Source organism: Hippoglossus hippoglossus, chromosome 19, assembly GCF_009819705.1.
Source record: "Hippoglossus hippoglossus isolate fHipHip1 chromosome 19, fHipHip1.pri, whole genome shotgun sequence".
NCBI classification, from domain to species: Eukaryota; Metazoa; Chordata; class Actinopteri; order Pleuronectiformes; family Pleuronectidae; genus Hippoglossus; species Hippoglossus hippoglossus.
This window is the reverse complement of record NC_047169.1, coordinates 10,563,636-10,585,384: the sequence shown is the minus strand read 5'-3', so window position 1 is coordinate 10,585,384 and position 21,749 is coordinate 10,563,636. Positions and strand designations below refer to the sequence as shown.

The window sequence follows — 21,749 nt, the reverse complement described above, 5'->3', positions numbered from 1 at the left end:
GGTCCGTGAAGGTTCAAACTATTATATTCTAAGCATGATGTGTGGTCCTATCACCTCCTTCCTTGCAGTATTCAATAATGTAACCATCCAGGCCTCCAGCTCCAATCTTCTCCGGGATGAGCCACTTCAGCGTGCATGAGTTGTTCGTCGTATCGTACACTGTCAGGCGCGTCGGCTCACTGGTCGGGGCTGAGTGAGACAGAAAGAGAGAGTGAAAGAGAATCCCTGACAGGGCGGGCAAAGGACGGGACAAGGAGAAGCTGAGAAAGAGGGAGTAAAGACGGCGGGGAAACGTACCAATGGGCATGAAGGGTTTGGAGCTGAGGCTCGGCGGAGACAAGCCGATGCTGTTGACGGCGAACACCCTCATCTCGTACAGGACGCCTTCAATCATCCTCTTAGCTTCGTATGTGGTCGATTCGTAAACGTCGAAGTTGAGTTTTGTCCATCTGGAGGAGCCCTTCTTCTTCCTCTCCATGAGATAACCTGATGGTGGAAAAACACAAGCAGAGTAACAATTAAGATATGTGACTTTTTTGGGAAATGTAATATAGGTTCCGTAGAGTTAAGTGTAAAAAGCTGGGGGGAAAAAAATCCATCGTTGACCTTTGACTATGACACCGCCATCAAATACAGGGGGGTCCCAGACGATGGTGCCGCAGTCCTCTCCCACGGCTGTGCATTTGACATTCTCAGGGGGGTCGGGCACATCTGAAATAAGATTACAATATGTTTTAATGTGCATCAGAAAAGATCAAGACACAACAGAACAAATCACCAGCTGATATTTTACTATAAGAACATTCACTTACCCACGATCTTCACAAACAGCATAGCCTTGTCCTCTCCGGCGGGGTTAGTGACACAGATGGTGTAGTTGCCCTCATCCTCCCTCTCCGCTCCCTCAATGACGAAGCAGCTCAGGTCTTTCCTGGCCTCCACCCTCACACGGCCTTGATTTTCTGTGATTGGCTAACAAATGGCAGATTGTGGCACAGTAACAAGACCTGTAACTTTTGACAAGTTGCGGCATAATACACAAAACGTTGCAAAAAGCTCCAAGTTAAAGGGTTAAATGGTAAATGGACTGTATTTATATAGCACTTTTCCAGTCTTATCAACCTCTCAACATGCTGGACAGTAAAAGTTGCTTTCACCTGTTCACACATACACATTGATACATTGCTTCCTATCTTCCTATCACACACTGCTCCCACGCAGTCGGCGCAGCTGTCAGGGAGCAATTTGGAGCTCGGTATCTTGACCATAAACACTTTGGAATGCAGACTGGAGGAGCCAGGGATCAAACCACTGACCTTCTGGTTAGTGGAAAACCATCTTTACCTCCTGACCAACAGCTGTCCCAATTCATGCTTGGCCTCAAAGTGGCATTTCAGCCCACGACACCAGGGCAAACCATAGGGGCACTTGGGGGCCACTGCGGTTGACCTTTATATGACGAGGGCAGCACTTGGATGTCTTAAGTGACGTACTCGTGTATTATTAGGGTAAAATAAGAAGTCGTCCCACTTAGGAACAACAATGTCTTGTTTTCAAAAAAGGGCACTGTGCTTCTCCAAACAAAGAAATGTGGGGAGGCCATTATTTTTCTTGCACCCCTGTTCCCTTTACGGGCAAATACTCCCCAATGATTGGAGCAAATGTGTTTTTTTTCTAACCTACGACTGACGCCCAGTGAACGAGACAGAGAGGAAGAGTCACAATAACTAGACTAGAACCTGCTGACCCTCCATGATCATGACAACAGGGTTGTTGCAACAGGGTAAGGAAAGCAAGCAATTGGGTCCCAGCTGAGAAGGGGGCCCCCTGAGAAAGCTCAATTACTTAAGAACACAGAAATGATCATTTTGCGGGAACGACTTTAAATGCTATGATTGGCTATAGAGATTCCCATGACACAAAAGTTGGAAACCTTCTGATGAGATTTGGTTGAAGACTATAGTGTTTATATGCACATATTATGTAACTGCGATGGTGGTGGGGGTTCATTTTGGTGCGATGTAGGGCCCCCCAGGTCCCCCTTTTACCTTTGGCCCTTAAGGTCCCTATTCACACTCCTGTCGTAAACAAAATGTTAAAGATGCTGTTTTTCTATTTAATACAATTAGCTGATGTGTCAAATATTTGTTTCCTCTATGTAGCATTGCTTTGTTAAACATAAACCTACCCATACTGTATCGTGACCCTCTTCCCATCCTTACCTTATCTCCTTTGGACCAAACAACAGTGGGTGCTGGTTCTCCTGAGATCTCCACATCCAGTCGCAGCTTGTTGCCCGCCACCACAATGATAGTGTTCTGGGAGACCATGTTTCCAGTGGTGTCCAGGTGGATCTTTGGAGGATCTGGTTAACGTATAACATATATATAAAGAGAGGGCTATGTGGAAGTGGCTTTCTTATGATGGGCCAATGAACTACACACAAGATTGAAAAGTTTTAAATTATTTGTAAATCAAGGTAATTTAAGTTGACTTACCTTGTCTAGGCACATAGTCGATCTTAATTTCTGTTTTAAGAGGAAAAAAACAAGAGTTGACAATATTATCCGGGCTGCTGATGATTAATGCATCCACAGTAAGAGCCTTTTGTTATCGCGCCGTCTTTCTCACCCAAGAAGTTGAGTTTGGCAGAAAGTGACAGAGCGTATCCATCAGGAACAAACGTGTAGTCTCCGGCATCGTCCGGCTTCACATCCTCAATAATCAGCCGGTGGAACCTGAAACAAGCAACAGAGGCGATATGATGTCGGGAAAACACGTGTCCCGTGAAATAAATAGGCTGTTTTTCCGTTTTAGCAAGTATACGGATATTCTTTATAATCTGTGTGTATTCGCCCTCATCTTAGTACCTTCCAATGTGAGTCATTTTGATGCGTTCGCTTGGCAAAACCTCCACGCCATCTTTAAACCACTTTCCTGTGACCTTGTCGTCGGACACTTCACACTTGAACATGGCCTGGTCTGTCGCCCTCACTGTCAGATCAGCGATGTCCTGCAGCACCTCCAGCTCTTTCTCTGAATGACACAGAGGAAACCAGGGGGGGAAGAGTTCAGGCACGACACATGAAGATGTGGGGGAGAGGGAGGTATAGGGGCTTTATGACATACATGACATACTGTACACGACATACATGACATGGCGGCCGTTGCCACAAGTTGCTTGTTTGATTGTAAAAAGAGGCGTTAAGCCCTCAGGCCGCATAGTTAAATTCAGCTGCATCCTCAGCACTAAACAAACATTTTAATGACCAGACTAAATAAATAGTAAATCTAGTTAAAAAATACAATCTGTGCTTGATTAGCATTATCTTTTTTAAAAAACTACTTAAATGAAATAAAAACATTCATCACTCATATGCATTTTTAGCACCTTCCACTTCCAGCTCTCCTTTGGTGTGCCCCCCGTTTGTCCAGGCATGGTACATTCCGATGTCATTCAGTGTCGCCTCGTGGATGATGAGCGTGTGCTTCCTTCCGTCCTTCTTGAAGCGATACTTGGAGTCTTTGTCTTTGTGAAGCTCTATATCCTCAAAAAACCTGGAGATGAATAGAGAATGGGTTTGTCTCAGTGTGAAAGATAAATATTTAATACAGAATCACGGCAGCAGCCGCACATCTGATGCGAACCTACCAGCCACATTAATATTTCCACCATTCACTGAGAGGAAAATATGAATGGGCTTTGAATTCATCAATGGGAGATTATAAAAATAAAATTGTTGGAATTGAAAAGACAGAGGGCTTCTTTTAAAGTTCTCAAGTTGTTAAACAAGTTAATATGGCTGCCTTTTGTCTTTTATATGGTAAAAGAGGCGTGATTGGGAGGCGATGGCCACTGCTACATTGGTATGACTGTGCTGTAGCGATGAAGTAAACAAATGCCAGTCTGAAAGAAACAGATTCAGACAGCCATGGTTTGTGATGTCACAAACCTAAGGCCACATCCATACGTATATATGTATAAATATATCCTACTTTTTAGTTGGTAAACGGCGTTTTCAATCCATCGATTAAAGCATTTTGGGTGTTTATCTGTTATTTATTTGTAATCCCAGTTCATTCTGACGCATATGACCACTCACATACACTTGGCATTCTGCGCCGGTCTAAACAAGACGGCATGTGCTTCCCGCTGGACACAAATATTGTTGGAAGATCAAAATAAAAATTTCTACGCATGTTAACAGTCGTTGTAGAATACAGAATTTAACTGCAACAGAATCAGTAAAGTTTGTAATTGATTATCCTGCGATCCACACGGGTAGCTAACGCTGATGCCGGTTGTTTTTGTCCAGGAAGGGTTGCAAGTGACGAATCAGTGAAGCCCACCCCGTGAGCGAAAAGACCCAATCAGCAAGCAGTTGCATCTGCGCGTCTACGTAATTGTTTCCATCTCAACTTCTGCTCGCCAACTAAAATGCAGCACCGGAGTTTTCAAACTTAAACAGGGCCAGCGGCTCTTCCAAGCTTCTCCATTTTAACGATTGTAAAACTGGACACCAGGCGTATCCATAGCAGAGTTAATGCGCTTTCAAGCGAAAAATCTAAATGTGAGGGTCGGGTGATGGCGAGCATCTCAGTAACGAAATGTGGAGGGAAGGTATAGACTTACATTTAAACCACTTTAAGGCCATGTGGGGAACTTTTTCACAAGAAACCTTTTAAATATGTGATATATATATATATATAATATAATATATAAAGAGTTTTACTCTGTGTAATAAGCTACTGGAGCGGTGCTTAGAGTTTGGCACCCCCGCAATTAAAACTAGACCACATACAAAAAAACCTCAGTGAAACAAAGGCAAAGAAATAAAGAAATTCAGCTCTGAATTATGTTGCTCAAAGCAGAGTTCCCACACTATTCATCATTCAAAGCCGGTCTTCAGATTCAATCTAACTTGTTCCAGATCTCCTTCAGAGATAATACATTTAGATTTGATCTAAAATGAAGCAGAAGTCTGTCTGGTGCGGCGATGTGTAGCATAAAAGTACAAATCAGTTATGGCTCTTGAGACAAAAGTGGTCGGTTTTTGAGAGCATATAATTGTACACATAGATGATGTCTCATTTCAATACAAGGAGGTGAGTGATTAAATATTCGGAGACTCAAAAATGTGACTCACGCGGCACATCAGATAACAGAGGGCTCCGAGCGTATATTACATTTTTATCTGATTTGTTGAAGACAAGAAGCTCAGTGGCTTCAGACAATATACGACTGTGACACTGAACTCAACATGAAGTGGTTTCATTGTACTCTGCCAGGGATTAAAGACATGTCCCGAAGCCGAGTGTAGTCTGGTTGGTTGTTTTGATCGTGCAACGCCCCAATACCGTGACGTTTACTGACCACATGACGTGGGCGCCCTCCTCCGACACTTCGACCTCAAACTCCACTCTCTCTCCCACGACCACATGATAGTCATCCATCAGCTTGGTGATGGTCACAGGGGGCTCTGCACGGAGCAGAAGAAAACATTATAGCTTGAACATTTAGCAGAAACTCAATGTGAATGACACGAATTCAGTCAGTTATGGTCCGAAAAAAAAAAGAGATGAAGCACCTTTGACAAACACCTCAGTGAAACACTTGTCTTCTCCCACCACACATTCATACGCAGCATCATCGGCCAGGGTCGTCCTGTTGATAGTGAGGGTTCTCATGTTGCCGTTGGCCTCCATGACATACCTGAACAAGAAAGATTGAAAGTTAAACAGAAAAGTCTGTGGGTCAAACAAAGGTCAATAAGTTCATCTCAAGTTTTTACATTTAATTTAACATTCGATGATTTTGGCAATGCTCTTTAGGATTAGGTATTGTTTTTGTTTTTTTTCAATACTGGTGCTAAATCGATACTTCGGTTCCGGTGCCTAAACATCACACAATATTCAAAACCAACTACAACACGTAACAGTTTCGGTTGTTGCTCGGACATTTACTGCTCGTCCTGGAGTTGGAATCTGGTAGCGTGAAATACAGCCACACTTTTGATCGCTTCCCTTTAGGCATTTTGTTGTCGTGTCGAGTTTGAGGTAGCTACCGGCTAACTGTAGGCTAACGTTACACACGCTGCCAAAGCTGAGTTAAATGTAATGTTAACTAGACATGTGTGGTGATGTTACCTGCAAGCAGAGCAACTATTTCAGTTCGGAGCTATGGCACCGAAATTAGGCACCGAAATCTGCATTGTGATTTGGTCCAGTAGGAACTGGCCGAGTGCGAACCAGTGCCCGATTGGCAACGGGTTTCACCAAGACAATCATTTTCTATATACATTTCACTTTTCTTCTGAGTCATAGATATTTGCCCACATTAAGACCTTTAACTAGAAGTCTTAGAGGTATTTGTCCTATGGGTAGGTCTGCATAAGTCTACATGTCTACACTGTCTTGGCAGGGTGACTCGCTCAACCCACTGGGAGGCTTCTTATGACCGCCTAAAAATAAAACGTGTTGATGGCAGCATCATTTCAGGGTATGACCTTGTGGCACAGATAATTTTAACTTGATATATTAAAAGCGCTGTCCATCAGGTCCTTCTAAGCTATGATGATTAATATGATACAGCTAGCGTCCAATTAGGCAAATATCTTGCATGATGCTTAGGATGGTGAAAAAAGAAACTAAAACAGGTCTGTGTGGACCACCGATTATCAGTGTGCGGGTGTGTTTGTGGTTTTATGCATTTGTACTTGGCTGAGGGTTTGATCTCCTGGCCATTCTTCAACCATTTGACCTGGACGTTGGGATCGATAACCTCGCACTTCAGGACAATCTTCTTGCCCTTTTCCACCGAGTAGCAAGACTCCATCCTTGTCAGGAAAGCTGGGAAAAGGGAAAATGTAAGAATTAAGAACTCTTTAGTTCACGAACACCTTTCTCTTCTTATTTTCTCTGTTCAGTTTTAGGGGGCCCTTCCTTTTCCTTGCCGTCCCCCACTTCAAATGCTCCTCTACTTCTTTCCTCTCCCTTTACACGTCACCTGACATCTTACCCTCGCTGTGCTTGGGCTCGACCACCTTCATCTTTTTCAGACGTTTCAGCATGCCCCTCAGGTCAGTGATGCCATACTCAAAGGCGATTTTCTCGTACTCGCTTGGATGGGCACTCTGGAGCAATTCCCACACATCTATCGCTGGTTCCTCTTTTTCTGGCCTCTTCTTCCTGGCATACAAGGAAAAGAATGTTTTTTGAAGGAATGAATCATACTATGTACTTATATAATAATTGGGCTGAATAACATGTAGCTTCTCACCTCTTGGTGGCTTTGAGCAGAGCACTGAAGTCCAGATTTCCGTCATCCTCTCCAGCATCCCTGTGCATACGGAAAGAGTGTAGTGTAACCAAGATCAGTTTTATATCTCTGACACATCATTAAAGTGACCACCGTCATATACCGCATGTGCTGTAAGACACCTTCACACCCACAAACACGCACACATACACTGGGAAAGATCATAATTAGTCTACGTATGCACATGTGCGAATACACCACTGAGACGGGCTGAAACACAAATCCCAGTGCACTTACGTTCTCTTGAAGGCAGACAAAATATCCCCCTGCTGCTCCTCCTGATGTGCAGCTGTAATGAGAGAAGTTGCAGAGGCGGCAAATGAGGCCTGGATCGGATCTAAACATCAGCAGATATGGAACTAGTGTCAGCCTCAGCAGGCCAGAGTCCATTTTTCACTCACACTCAACGGTCACTTCAAAGATGGAGCTGTCACACTTGTCTTTGGACGTCACCTCGCACCTGTAGCCTCCAGCATCCCCAGCGACCACTTTGATGATCTTCATCTCATAAGTGTAGATCTTGGGGACGCAACATTACTTGATTACTTCTCAGGTATTTATGACAGAGATTTATCAAAAACACACAAACACACACCTTGGTGTTTCTGTCATAGGTTTCTTTAAACTGCATATGTTTCCCGGCCTTGCTGCCAAGGTCCAGCCACTTGCCCTTCAGCCACTTCATGGTGGGTTTTCTCGTCAGGGTGGTCGAGTCCACCCGAGCGATGAGAGTGAAGTCCCCTCCTGCCATTCACAAACAACGTTGAAATCCTATAACATTATGTAATCGGGCTACACATGCTAATGTTCCCTGTTTTTGGACATCCATCCATTTGAGTTTCAAACCTGCAACGGCGTGGACCTCATTCGGAGGTTTCTCAAGGAAGAGCCCGGTGAGCTCGGTTGACCCAGGCTCTGAAACGAGGGAGGTAAAAAATCAGTTAATTTGCTCATTTTAGAATAAACTCTGATGGAGTATGAGCCCTCACGTGACACGGGAAACAACACTGTGCAACATCCGACTTGGGGATGTTTTTTTGTGAACAAGCACAAATCCCCTCGGCACACGCACATATGAAACATTACAAGCACAACATGACAAGCAAGCAGCGTTTGGCTAAAAGGAAAACAGAAACATAGTGACATAAAAAACATGTTCTACTGACTTGCTGAGCTTTAGCTGTAAGTAATAATTATGTTTAATCAAATCACGAATGAGCTCAAAGCTATATCGGACCTATAACCAGTTGTGTAACTTCAATGTTTGCTTTCAATCTTAATGAAAGCATTTCTCTTGCTTATTATGAATCTTATTACTTCTGCTGGTTTAGATTTGTGAAAAGTGTGGTCCGGCTTTTCTCAGCTAATGACATTAAAATATGTTAAGTTTGACTCCATAAGTATTTTTAAAACTTCCTCTGACATCAGTCTGAGTAATTTATGGAATTGTCGCTACTCACAAGTGATACTTAAAGTGCTTCTGCTTCGTGGTTTGTTAAAGGTTGAAACATGGCAATAAAAGTAGCGCACAAATGTTTCCATATTCATCAAAGCGCTGTCATGGCTTTGAGCAACAGGACACTTACTGTGCTCTACTTTATGGATGTTTTGATTGGCTGGAACTGCTGTTTTCTCTTATTCATCGTAAGAGCAGAGATGGGGTTTGTCTTCCCCCGGTCAGAACAGATAAAAGTCAAAGTGGCTATTTAGATCTATATTTTTCATCAGAGTTCTTCACGTGAAAGAAGACAAAAATACTTTTAAGGTTTTTTTTTCATTATTTAGAATGTTTAGAGGCAAAAATAACACTGAATCAGATCACAATCTCAACTGAGCAGTAAAACGCTGAGCTCAGTGTGGATGAGTTTTCATAGTCAGTGTTCCATTGTTAAATCATCTTTGCAGATGACCTCTGACTGTGCTAAAAGTATAATCTTTATACAAATGAAACGTTTTATACTTTATACTGTAAGGTATAAAACCGTTCATCTGTTGACCTTCTTACAGCAGCACGTTCTCCCTATAAGAGAGATTTAAAGTAAAATCCGTCAAAAACGCAGGATTTGTATTAGTATCTAGATAAAGTCAAACTATACAGTGCAAATTCCTGCTTCAGTTTATAACATTGACCCTATATAAAGATGGATGCCATGACTGCTTCCCAAAAGTTAAGCCAAACCTTCCCGATCGCCACCCGCTGGCTGGCAGCAGTATAGGTCATGAATCTCGCCTCCTCCGTGTTAGCATGGGACATGGGCCAAAATAAATAGATATCAAGTAATTTTGTTCAAAGGTGGTCTCTGTCATTTTATGTAGTTCTTATCACACCCCTAACCCCTTCTACTAAATTTGGTTTTATTAGTTGTTTGATGCTATAAAACTGGGGTGAAACGGATTGATTGACAGCTGAGACTGGCTAACAACTGGTAAAGCTCATGTATCGGCAGGACGTCCCTACCGTAACCCCATCCCCTGATCGCTACTGCACAGGCTCCAAATGATCAAAATGGCGGCATTCATATCCAGGCTTTATTTCTGCAAAGCGGGAGGAAGTGGAGACGCGTCGTCCATCTTTATATACAGTCTATGGTTTAACCCTAACAAATCAAATCAATATATTAATCAACCATATACTAGCCACCCCAAAAACACTCATTGAGTATGATGTATGACAGAACAACACATAATCGTCATACATCTGTATTGACGAACATCGTATTTGCATGCAGTGACATTCACAGTCCTGAGCTGTGCCTTCAGCTCGTCCTCACCCTCCTCTGCAGGGTTTGCCTGACATTGAACATTAAACTGAATAAACATCTGGAAATACCATGAACACAAGTCGGTGCAAATTAGGTAAAACAAGACAAGTGATCATCAATGACAGAGAAACTATTCTATAGACGCTTGACATTGATACATCACACAGTGAACTGCAACCAAAACTGAATTTAGCACACGAAGGTGACATCATAACTGTTATTATCAAAACAGGAAGTAATCACCTATGTTGATTACTGCACTTTTAATCACCAAACTGGGGATAAATTATTATTTGAAATTACCGTGATTACTCCTTATGGACTGATCTTGTGAGGCTGCTTCTCACAAAAGGAGGCAATTACTCTACCTCATACGGACTGGGTTTCAACCCCAGGCCGCCTAAACAAACCACTGAAGTGTGACTTAAAAAGACATTCGTTAATTATTGTTGGTTTGGAGCATTGACGCGTCGTGAATATTATAATTCGTATCAAAGTCTGCCGCATTTGACTCTTATGACACCCCGAGACTAATTCAACTGCAGGCATTGGGCACATCCTGCTTTCCATGGCAGCAAATTCCTCCAAACATTCACACATGGTGCTGGTGCAAGTGCCCAAACAATCTGCAGTTGGCGAAATGATGATAATCCCCCACACACTATACCCCATGGGTATGGCTTTAAACAGCCTTGGTATGATAAACACTTCCCACACAGAAATTCCATCCCTATAGACACACTGACATCAAACTCAGTGTGGTGCAATTACGTCTCCAGAGTTAGGACTGGGAGTCGAACAAATGGTATATGATATATCACACCCAAACCAATGGCTGCTGTGTATAAATGTCAAACATGTCCTCCTACATCGTGGGCATGTGATTCTTTTGAACACGATTTATATCTCATGAGCACCTTCTGCACACCAGCTCTTATTCACCAACAGGAGACAAAGGCCAGATCACGTCAGATATGTCTCTTACATTTTGTGCATGTGCAGCTGTCAGGTACATATTTAAGTTTCCAAAAAAAGTTTTGTTTTGTACTCTCTCTTCTTGATGCCTCAGAACTCTTCCCTCCAAGGTAAATGGCAGCTTAGTCTTTGTATGTTCCATTGACTAAAATTGGATATGGATGTTCAGGCATCTAAACTGGGCTGAGTTCTGATCAAAGAAAAGTCCATATCCTCAGGTTTCCATCTGAAGTTCCCTCAGCTGCTGTCTTTGGATTAAGTTTAGCTTGGTAGCCAATCAGCTCACTACACTATGTAACAGTAGCATTACGCTAAACATAGCTTTTTTGTGGACAGCATAGGGTTAATGCTCAAGAGAACCAGTGCTCCCACTGTGCTAGATACATGGCTGATAGTAACAACCTCAGAGTGTTTCTCTTGTGCAGCGTTTACACTAGCTTTTCATCTTTGTTCCATGCTTCAGTTTCCCCCCTAGTCGTGCTGTGATGCCGCGATTGTCTTTGCTTCTCTTCTGTATGTGTCACAGCTCACGCTGAGCTCCGTCTGGAACATCTGCAGCAGTGTATACCTCTCCTTCCTCTGGGCAACCGGTGCCACAGCAGGAGGAGCATGCCGAGTCCTGCATTCAGTGACAGGAATTCAAGACAGGAAGGGAAGGATGACAAGCCGTTAACTCGTAAATGCAGCGATACGGTACGACCTGCAGAAAAAGCACCCAATCCCGGTGTAATTTATGGATGTGACCTAGGGAAGCAAACTAATTTTGACATTTAATATCCTCACCCTGCTTTTTGACCCCTCTCTTGGTTCAGCAGGCCACATTTCAGGGAATCAGCCCAGCAGCAGCCAAGGCAACGTCAGAGGAGTCTGAATATCCTCCTCTCATCTGCATACCCCCCAGGTCCATCATCCATGTCTCACCACACTGGCCAAAAAGCCCTAAAAGGATGTTGGACGCATTGGCCTACCAGCCTTCTCAACATGTGATAATGTGAACTGCACAGAAGATTAAGGACTGCTCAGTTCACACAAAGCCCTTTGGTTAAGCTCACCCAGGTGTCCTTCCTCATCCCAGGAGTGGGATGAATGGAGGATGTCAGTGTTGCCCCTCAGGCACAGTGGGCATAGGATATCCCCATACAGTATATTTGAAGGACACCACAAGAAAATATCAGCATTCAGCTCTCTAAAGCTTTGGCACCTCCATAACCCTTATCCATCCAATCTACTCCCACCATGTCCAAATAGAGCAGATTGCTCTGGGAGCTGTGCCCATGAAAGACGATGGCAGACAGGGGACAGCTTTGAAACCTGAAGAACAGCTCTTGGATTTCACTTGTAAAACTTGACTTGTGGAGCATCCCCAACATTTTTAGAGCATTGATTTATAAGTCCCACTGATGGCTGTGATATATACCCAAGGTGTAATTAATAGGCGATCCACAGGCCTTTGGACATCAGATTAAGATGAGATGAGACGCTCATTTGACGTAGTGTGATGGTCTGACTAGAATTTCTAAGATAACTTGAGCTCTCCTTGCGGCTTCCTTGTGCAGCCTACTGGTAAATGAAGAAGTGGACCATAAAAGAGTCATCACATCAGATGACAGTGGTATGTTTCAACAGCTGCCATTGTTGAACATGAACCGCAGCTGTGTTGCCACTCTCATTGTTCAAAACGCCAGCGGGACAGAAGCAAAGGAGGGATGATATCATGGGTCACAGATGGAAAGGGCAGCTATTCCTCAGATGGAAAGGCAAAGTCTGACAAAACTTGCTGAAGGAGCACAAACAGAATAATTTGTAAGCAGGTCATCTGCCAGCATAGACTCATGCCAGTAATAGAGAAGAGGACAGGTGAGTGAGACAAGCATAGCATCACGAATCACTAAATCAAGACCAATCCAGTCAGGTCTCCTGTCTTCTCTCTGACACAGCTCAGTATCTGGTGAGTCGTAGGCCTGAGGTGTGGCTCATTCTGACAGTAACTGCTACCAAGGAACAAGAAGCTCCGAGCTCTGAGGGGGATTTTCATGGGATCAGTAAGATATGAGTCCTGCCAAGACCATTTGCTTTTTTGCAGCAGAGAAAGGTTTTCTTTGTGACATTGTGATCAAGCAGCCTGATGGACACAATTAAGATCTCTGTGATGAGGCTTACTTCATCCTTAGCAACAGGGAAGTCACAATATAGGGACCTTGATTCCATGAAAGTAACTGAATACTGTAGACGAGGGACACGATTTTGGGGTCGGGAGCCTTCTGGTTTCCGTTTTTAGTTTGACCAATCAGGCTTGAGCTGGCTTTGGTTGCCTGCCGGTAAACAGTCCGTGTGGAGAGCAAACGAGGCAGAGCACGTTGATCAAAATGCAGTAGCTATCAGATTTTTAATTTTTCTGAATTCATATGCAGATAGCTAAAATATTGGCCATTGCCCCCAGAGCAGAAATTCATCGTCAGATAAAAGACGATGGGCCCCGAGATTGTCATAAAAGTATCTGACACTGCTTACATATAACTCTGGAGTTTGGTAAAGGTCCTTTTAATGTAAAAATCAGTCCACATTGGTGTGATCTAAATTATTTCAAATAATATCCCTAGCCCTGAACACTTCATATATTATGTGACATCTTAACCAGCACATAATACCAAAAATAATACACCGCATCATGTTATGGACACTCAAAGTCATACTTTTGAAGGGGCAAAAGTAAAGTGTCAATAGACACGTTATGTTTAAATGTCGCTCTTTTCTTACCATCCCCATCAGCTTCTGAATCTGTTGCAGACAAGGAATTAAACAAAGCTGAAAAACACGGCTGACAGGCGAAACGCTCTCTGTTCCACGAGACGGCACACAGTTGCAACAGAGACCAATGAACAAACATAAAACAGGTACCATCACATGTGCATGCATTCAGAACTAAATACGCAGATCAACGGAAGACAGAAAAATGCATTAACGGTCACAGGAGAAGCACACGGACACCAGGACGTACCAGTATATTGTTGTATACTCTACTATACTGTTGGAACTAAATCTAAACTCACGCATATCATATACTTGTAAAGTATATGTGTGTATCAGTCATATTATGGAAAAACAACACTAAAATGCATATTCCTACTTCCCACGTCAAGGCAAAATTAGTATTCGACTTATCCACTAACATACATCCATTCACATTCACATATAAATTCATGTATTTTTGGGCTTTATAAAAATACATTCGAAATATTATGCAGGTCACCTGAGACCAACCTGAAAGATCTTTGAAAGTAAACCGTCAGGAGTCATGCAGGTATTGTCATTACCACACAGTGTCGCACATGTATGCACCCCTACAGTGTGAATACATTACGCAGATTATACAGACAGATGGATTAAACCAGCGCATTCCGGGTTCAGGATTATCCCTTACCTCCATCTGCAGGGGGTAGTTCTGAGGAAGATGAATTAAAATTAGCTCGTGTCCCAATATGAAGTGTAATTATTCTCTATATTCAGTCATAAAGAAGAAGCGGAGAGGAAAAGTCAGAGGAAGGTGAGTATTATTCTCTGACACGTGAGAGGTGCCTACCATTTTCATCTGGCTGCGGTGTGGCTGTGCGGATAAAAGTCATGGTATAATGAGAACGGTGACGAGACATTGATGGGATTGCATTTGGGAGCAAGGCAAAAAACAAAACAGCAAAAGTCGCATAAACAACCAAATCAAATAAACAGAGACCACTGGATAGTTCCGCACACTTCACATGCCTGCAGGTGACCAAAGACCACAGGGTGAAACAAGAGTTAACAGGAAGGAAATTGCACCCAGTTGCAGTCAGTAAACATGTAATAAAAACTAGACAGGTGGTTTGTCTTCGTACACATGGATCTTCTCTCTGCAGTCCATGACTGAGCATGCAAGAAAATTCAAAGTCAAGTTATTTTTCAACCCCAAAAATAGAATCAAGACCATTAATTATCATTAGATTGGTCATAAAAACACAAAACAGGAAGAACAGATTTAGAGGATGCTGTGATCTAAAGTACAGACATTAGATCATACACGAGGACTTTAACCAAACAGCTTCTTCTATAACGCATGCTGTCGCCTAGCGAAGAAATGCAAACACATTGATTTAAAGTGGCATAATAATTGCATTATCCCCTTCAGCAGCTTCATGCTGTCTCATAAAATGCCACAGACTCAGAGGCCTGTCCTCTTGACTCGCTAATTGCTCGACTTATTATCTATAGCAAGACCACTTGTTGTGTATTATTCAGATAATTACCCTGACTCATAAGTGCAAATGCTTTTTTTTGTTTTCAACACTCAAAATCAACACAAACCGATCACTCGCAGACACAGAATTAAAAAAAAAGCAAAGCAATGACCCTCACCCTCTTCAGCTGGTGCCTCTGGGGCTAAAATTAGTGGATTTGTGTTAGCAAATGAAAAGTAACACCATGGCTGCCCATTTGGAGAACAACTAATAAAGCAACTGCAACAGCTGATGAAATAGATTGTGTCAGTGTGTAACGCATAAAATCCGGAGCAGCGTCAAATGTGACTTATGGAAGCCAAAGCATGTTTTCTCGTTGTGCTGTGTGATGACCTCAGACAGTTGAGTAAACAGCGTCAGTGACAGATAATGTGCTGTGGGGCAGATTTTCAGTCAAGGACAAATAGAGCAGCGAGCTGTTTTATATAGATCACACCAAAAGTTCCTAAACGGTGACGGTGCTAGTTTACGGTGTTAGCTTGGCCAACGGGCAGTTGACAGGGTACGTGAGTTAAAAAGTGAAAATGTGAGAGCTATAATCAGGTCCCTGCGTGATAATGTATGACACACACAAGGTCAGAGGTCAAGTGTTGTGGAGCAGCCGACCTACCTTCCCCCTCCGGTTTAGCTGAGGAAGAGAAAGAGAAAGAGAAAAAAGTCAATTAGAAACAGGCATCACAAACAGTATTTATATCCAAATAGTCATATTAAGAACATATCAACATATATGGTTCATGTCTGTGATGTAATTCAGAAAGTCCTATAGCAAACATGACAAAAACATATTTTGTCTTGTAACTACACTGTTTCTATGATATATCGCTGTTGGTGTGAATCATTACTGCTTTATATAAAATGGTTATTTCAGGAGTGTTTAGAGTATATCTGTTTTCATGGTGAAGCTCGTAACATTGTCCCTGTAACCCTCTCTGGAAAATCCTTGAAATCGATATCTCAACTTCAAAGTGTGACACCACTGTCCCAGGAATGGGAGTCGTCTGCGACTTGAGGTTTATTTTCAAACCCACTTATATCAGAAATGGTCGACACCGTTGTAACATGTGTTTCTGTGGCCAAATTTGAGCTTCGGAGGCAAACGGACACTCGGGCGTGATTGTTGAGGCCTAAATCTGGTTAAAGGAAATTCTCAAACTGAAATAGTGTCCCAGTGGGGGTCACATCAGTCACTGGTAAAGGCCATGGGCGGTGTCTTATGACCTCCCTGAAGTCATGCCACGTTCTCTTAAGTTGAAAGCAGTTTCCTTGAATAGCCACACCAGTTTGACCTTGTTTGCTTTACTGTTTGCTCAGGGCTTGTCGTAAATTTCTTGCTAATATACAGTAGGTGTCACAGAATCACACTGTGTTCACCTGGCTTGAGACAAACATAGAATCGAGGTATTAAATGTGTTTTTATATCTGATGCTTTGATTTCTTTCCTTTCTGGGTACAAAACGAGAAGCTGGAACACTGCTCACTACGTAGAGTCTCTGGTATAAATACTTTTTATCCGCCTAGTGAGAAGATTTAACACCTGCACAGAGTGCAAATCTCCATCAGCGTCTGCTAAGTCAATCCACTCGGGGTGCGAATCTTCATTATCTCCAACAAGTTTGTGCTGAAGCTGGATTATGAAGTTCTGAACAGCTGCTCGGCAAAGTTCAAATCTTCCCCCCCAAGACTGTGTGTGGTGTCGTATATTGGCAGAGCTGCCGTGGGCGTATAATCCCTTAGATTTTTTTAAGGTATGCTTGTTGGGTGTGATTGTATAATTAAATTGAGTCCACATTAATTTGTGTCTCAGTTACCTCGCCGTTAATCCCGGAGGAGTCACGGATATGTTTTGGTGTTTGTACTTTCACTAATTATTTTTCAAAGGTCAGTTTAGGTACTGCAGGTCTTCCTCCTTCATATCCACCACTGACAGCTTGATTTACTGAGTGTGTGATGACCCAGAGATAAAGGAGGGTATGTGACGACCTGACCTGATCAAACCTCTGAGGAGACAGCGTCCAACACATTTTATGAGGAGATCTCAGCGACACATAATTTATTGCTTGAGCTTTTGGATCCGCTAAAAGCAAATGTGGATATGAAAGTCATTTAAATATTTCTCTTTGGCTACAGGTATTTGCTGTGTGCAATTATAGATCACTGTGGAGTTTTTCCTACACAGGGCAATGGTGAGTGTGCCAGAAGGATTAGAAAATCAAATGTTTTGGAAAATTATTCCGGGACAGCTACTAAACCAACAGGTAAAAAGTTCAATGCTTAATATTTAATAAATATGTTCAGAAATTAATGAAAGACTAATTGATATAGTATAAATTGATAAAATGTCAATACATTAAACAATTTTGGGGTATTTATTAATCTTAATAGTTATGTAAAAATGTCAGAAAGTCGCAGACTAGCCTCATATTTAGTGCAACATGTAAGATAAAGCATCCAATTTCACAAAATGAATCTCTTTGTTTTGTACAATGTCATTGTTGATCTATTTTTACACTCAAAAAGTATTAAAAGACCTGTCCAATCAGTCTAGGAGTCTGGGATTTGGATCAGACTTAACCTTTATTTGATTTAGATTTTCATCAATAATAATTCCATGGCATGGATTTTGTCTCCTGCAGGAGATGGAGCTGTGTTGGGGACTGGAGAAACTTCCCCCAGCAGTTTTTGTTTCAACTCGCCCTCACAGTGTCTGATCAGGTCGAGACGATGAAAGAAATTACGAGCATGAATCATGCGACCACTCCTGACCACTGAGAAGAACTCTGTCATGTGCTTGATTGACTACATTGGAGCTAGCGAGGCATTCGGGCAGGGAGCGTCAAGCCTGCTGACCACAAGGGAACTTTGTGCACGAAAGTGACAGATTATATCTTGATTTATCTCAACTGGGCCCATGAGAGGCTTTTAGCAAAACCTGATACACGCAGGTGTGTGAAACTCTATGAACTTGTGAGGAATCAATAGAAAGAGGAAAAGGTCAGGGGTAATTCTGGATTATTTTTAGCCAGTAGCTGAGGGCGGGTCCTGGCTGCCAAGTGAAGCAGTACAGAAAATATGTCACCTCATCTTATGTAAGAAATAAACATTATTGTGGGAAAATGAGTGTCGCAATGTAAATTGAATGTGAAAATGCTGGGTCGTGTTCCGAAATATGATTCACAGGATTTTCGAGCTACAAAATTTGGAGCGGGCTGTTATCTGAGCCTCACACTCGAAGCTCTGCAGTCGAGTTTGGTATGACGGAGCGGTGGGAGGTGAGACATACAGTGAGCTAAGTGGAATCACATATTACATGGATAAACTCTGTGGCTGTATATGGTGAATAAAACCAGCGCCTGGTTATGTTCCTCGGTTAAAAATAAAAGCAGCCCTGGATTAGATCTTGAAACAAATTCGCCCTAGGTGAGAGACGCAGAGGAAAAAAGAATAAAAATGCAAAGTGCGAAAAGGAGCGAATGCGAAAACAACCCGAGCAAAGTCAATTACATCCACAATCACAACACGGTCGGCGTAGAAATTAGTCGGAGGGGTTTGAAGGGCTTAGCTCGCTTCACATCATTTTGGCCTGTGAAACTTCGAACAGACTAATCCGCTATGACAGAGTCTTATCTCAGGTTTCTGTCAGTTCAGTGATTTAGAGACGCGCTCGGCAGACAGATGGTGCCACGGGGGGTGAAGGACACGAGAAAAACTGTTCATGAGAAAGTGGCATTCGCCTGAAAGTGCAAAGTGTGGGCTTTTATGTGAGGAAAACTGTGGATTTTTTTTTGAAGAATGGAAAAATATACTCTAAACTACTTTGCTATAAAGAATTAAAAATGTCCATGTGGTGTTTACCAGCCACAGTGTTTACTTTTAATGGTGCTATTAATAGTCTCTGGAGGTTTTCAACCTTGGTCAGTTAGGTGGCAGTGACACCAGCCTGATGATGTCACTGAAGTTGCTCATATGATTATTTATGGCCTTTCAAATATTCTTTATGAACAAAACAGGAGACAACATTTTTATATTATAAAATAACTGGGTTTGTTTCGCTTGCAGTTGAACTCTGGGTATTTTTGTTTGATATCGTTCTACATTTTAACATTTTGTTTTATGAAAATAACATTAATACGAACAGGGAAAAACTTTGTCAAAGACTTTACTTAAAATGTGCATTTACAGTTACAGTGATGGAGGAGAAAACAGTAATCCCTGACTGTCAGTCACACGGGATTAAACTTCTGTGTGTGAGGCTCCTGAATCTCATCACTGCTTCTGCAGAACGTCACATTGAGCATTTAAGTAAACTACATTTTTATCTAACACCTGCTTGTATCTTATACCTGCTATAGTACTTTTATATTGTCCATAACAATACAAATCTTTTTTTTTCATCAAATCACTAATTTTGTCACACACCGGATGATCTTAAATACCAAAAATAAAATAATTGTTGCAAAAAAGTAGGAAATTGCATTTTACGCTGAGCATCACTGTCTGCAAAGAATTATTTACTTTCCAAGCAAACATTGGACTTCACTAAAACCCTTCAACCAAACTTCAAATTCAAGGATCAACATTGCGGCTGCAAGAAGACTAATTAGTCGCCTAATTACAATGAGATGAGACTTTCCCCCCCAAAAAAGAAAAAAAAAAGAAAGTATGTCCATACCTGCAGGGACTGGCTCAGGCATGGTTATTCCTGTGTCTTGTCTTTGCCGCTGAAAGGCTGAGGGCTCGTGCTGCTTATTCCTTTTATTTCTCCCCTCTCGCTCTGTTATTCAAAGCTCTCCTGGCACTCGAGTCACCCACACCCTCCAGTGAGCGAGGAGCGCAGAGGAGGCTGACGACACTTGAAGAGTTCAAGAAGAGAGGAAGTCAGGACTTGGAGTGTGATAAGGTGCAGAAATAAGTGGGTGAGGTGGTGCTGAAAGGGCTCCGGTCGCTTTTATATCTTCACTCTTATAATGAGATTAATGAACTGTCTAAACCCGTTGAGCTCCGGTGTGTTTTTGGACGGAAGCACAAAATACACGATGACCAACAACTGACCCAATTTTAGACACTTTATATAGCGACTAGTGGTGTCACTCTAATCTCCCAGTCATCACCCCTTTAATGCCTCATTAGGAGCGGGATCAACAAGTATTTGCACATAATTTTTGTGGTCTGTTTTAGTACGGCTCACTTGATGCTGCACTAGATGTGCCAGTTTGGCTGGAACACAGAAAGTGAACACAGACGTCTCACACAGTTTGATGGTCGACCTGGTGCTTTTCAATCAGATCAGACATTCAACACGTTTTACAAAAGGATATTTTCATCCATTCTTTTATTTAGAAATAAGGAAAACTGGGGGCCCAAAACATAGTTTTTCTGAATGTTGTTCATTTTAAAGTGATATCACGTGAGTAGACAGATACCACTCACATTATATATATGTGTGTGTGTGGATAACTTGAGGTTTGAGCAAGGAAGTAGCTTCTACTTGAAAAAGCAGGGAAACGCTAGCCTAGTCAAAAACCCATGCACTGAATCGACAGGACTTAAACTGATAGTTCACCCAAAAATGAAACTTCACTCATTATCTACTCACCATATGGCGATGGAGGGGGTGTGTGAAGTGTTTGAGTCCACAAAACACTTTTGGAGTTCTCCTGCGTGGATCACAAGGGACATTTAAGCTAAAAACATGGTGTGGATGTCACTGTTTCGAGTCCAATTTGGATGCCGGGGCTTCCGGACACTTGGATGACATCACACGAGCAGTATGGAGGCACTTTATGTTTTTTCCTGTTGTGTTTTTTAAGTTTGTAGAATCGTTCACCATTTACTTTAATTGGATTGGATTTGGCTGCAGCACTGTTTACCCCTGAAACTCCACAAGTTTTTTTGTGGACTCAAACACTTCACCCACGACCTCCATCGGCAGAGTGGTGATTAGATAATAAGTGAATTTTCATTCAAAGGGCTTTACAGCACAAGTCACATTCACCCATTCAAATAAACATTCATACAACGCTTTTTTCTATGCAGCAGATTTTCTATCAAACACTGTCAGCACAGCCATCGCAGACAATTTGGGTTCGGTATCTTGTCAAAAACCAACACAAAAGTTATAATTCAACCCATAAAAGTTAATTTTTTGCAATTGTGATTATTTTCTTTGCTGAGTCTCAGCCGGTTACCTACCTAGCAACCTGTTTCAAGTCTATATGATAAACTAGACTCGCCGTGTGCTGTGTTAGCTTCATATCGATCAGAGAAACATAAAAGTGAAAATGTACTTTGTACTTACCACCACTGTTGCTTGGTTTCCCAAACGGAGCTCTGATACTATTAAGGTCCGATTTGCCGTTTAAAAGCCAGACTTGCTGTGCATGGTCAAGTGGCCGCAGTAACAGAGCACATTTATAACATTACCCC

At 42.2% G+C, this 21,749-nt stretch overlaps 1 protein-coding gene across 11 annotated transcripts in view; it reads right to left on the bottom strand.

The window, feature by feature from the left end:
• Positions 1 to 21,749, bottom strand: part of mybpc2b (myosin binding protein Cb) — a 24,913-nt gene extending 3,164 nt beyond the window's left edge. Inside the window, exons 1-25 of one of the 11 annotated variants that reach the window (XM_034571396.1) lie at positions 21,622 to 21,749; positions 19,996 to 20,175; positions 15,937 to 15,954; positions 15,445 to 15,468; positions 14,636 to 14,659; positions 14,477 to 14,497; positions 13,813 to 13,833; positions 8,165 to 8,233; positions 7,914 to 8,062; positions 7,720 to 7,837; positions 7,556 to 7,607; positions 7,280 to 7,339; positions 7,019 to 7,188; positions 6,717 to 6,849; positions 5,589 to 5,713; positions 5,375 to 5,480; positions 3,392 to 3,558; positions 2,871 to 3,036; positions 2,632 to 2,738; positions 2,499 to 2,528; positions 2,223 to 2,365; positions 813 to 972; positions 607 to 711; positions 298 to 486; positions 55 to 189 (exon numbers count right to left, since the gene is read on the bottom strand). In XM_034571396.1, coding sequence (XP_034427287.1) covers positions 55 to 189; positions 298 to 486; positions 607 to 711; positions 813 to 972; positions 2,223 to 2,365; positions 2,499 to 2,528; positions 2,632 to 2,738; positions 2,871 to 3,036; positions 3,392 to 3,558; positions 5,375 to 5,480; positions 5,589 to 5,713; positions 6,717 to 6,849; positions 7,019 to 7,188; positions 7,280 to 7,339; positions 7,556 to 7,607; positions 7,720 to 7,837; positions 7,914 to 8,062; positions 8,165 to 8,233; positions 13,813 to 13,833; positions 14,477 to 14,497; positions 14,636 to 14,659; positions 15,445 to 15,468; positions 15,937 to 15,954; positions 19,996 to 20,017 — 2,314 coding nt within the window. In that variant the 5' untranslated portion in view covers positions 20,018 to 20,175; positions 21,622 to 21,749. Of the gene's footprint in view, positions 1 to 54; positions 190 to 297; positions 487 to 606; positions 712 to 812; positions 973 to 2,222; positions 2,366 to 2,498; positions 2,529 to 2,631; positions 2,739 to 2,870; positions 3,037 to 3,391; positions 3,559 to 5,374; positions 5,481 to 5,588; positions 5,714 to 6,716; positions 6,850 to 7,018; positions 7,189 to 7,279; positions 7,340 to 7,555; positions 7,608 to 7,719; positions 7,843 to 7,913; positions 8,063 to 8,164; positions 8,234 to 13,812; positions 14,498 to 14,635; positions 15,955 to 19,995; positions 20,176 to 21,621 lie in introns of all 11 variants that reach the window. The other 10 variants (XM_034571397.1, XM_034571398.1, XM_034571392.1 and 7 more) reach the window with 10 other exon arrangements.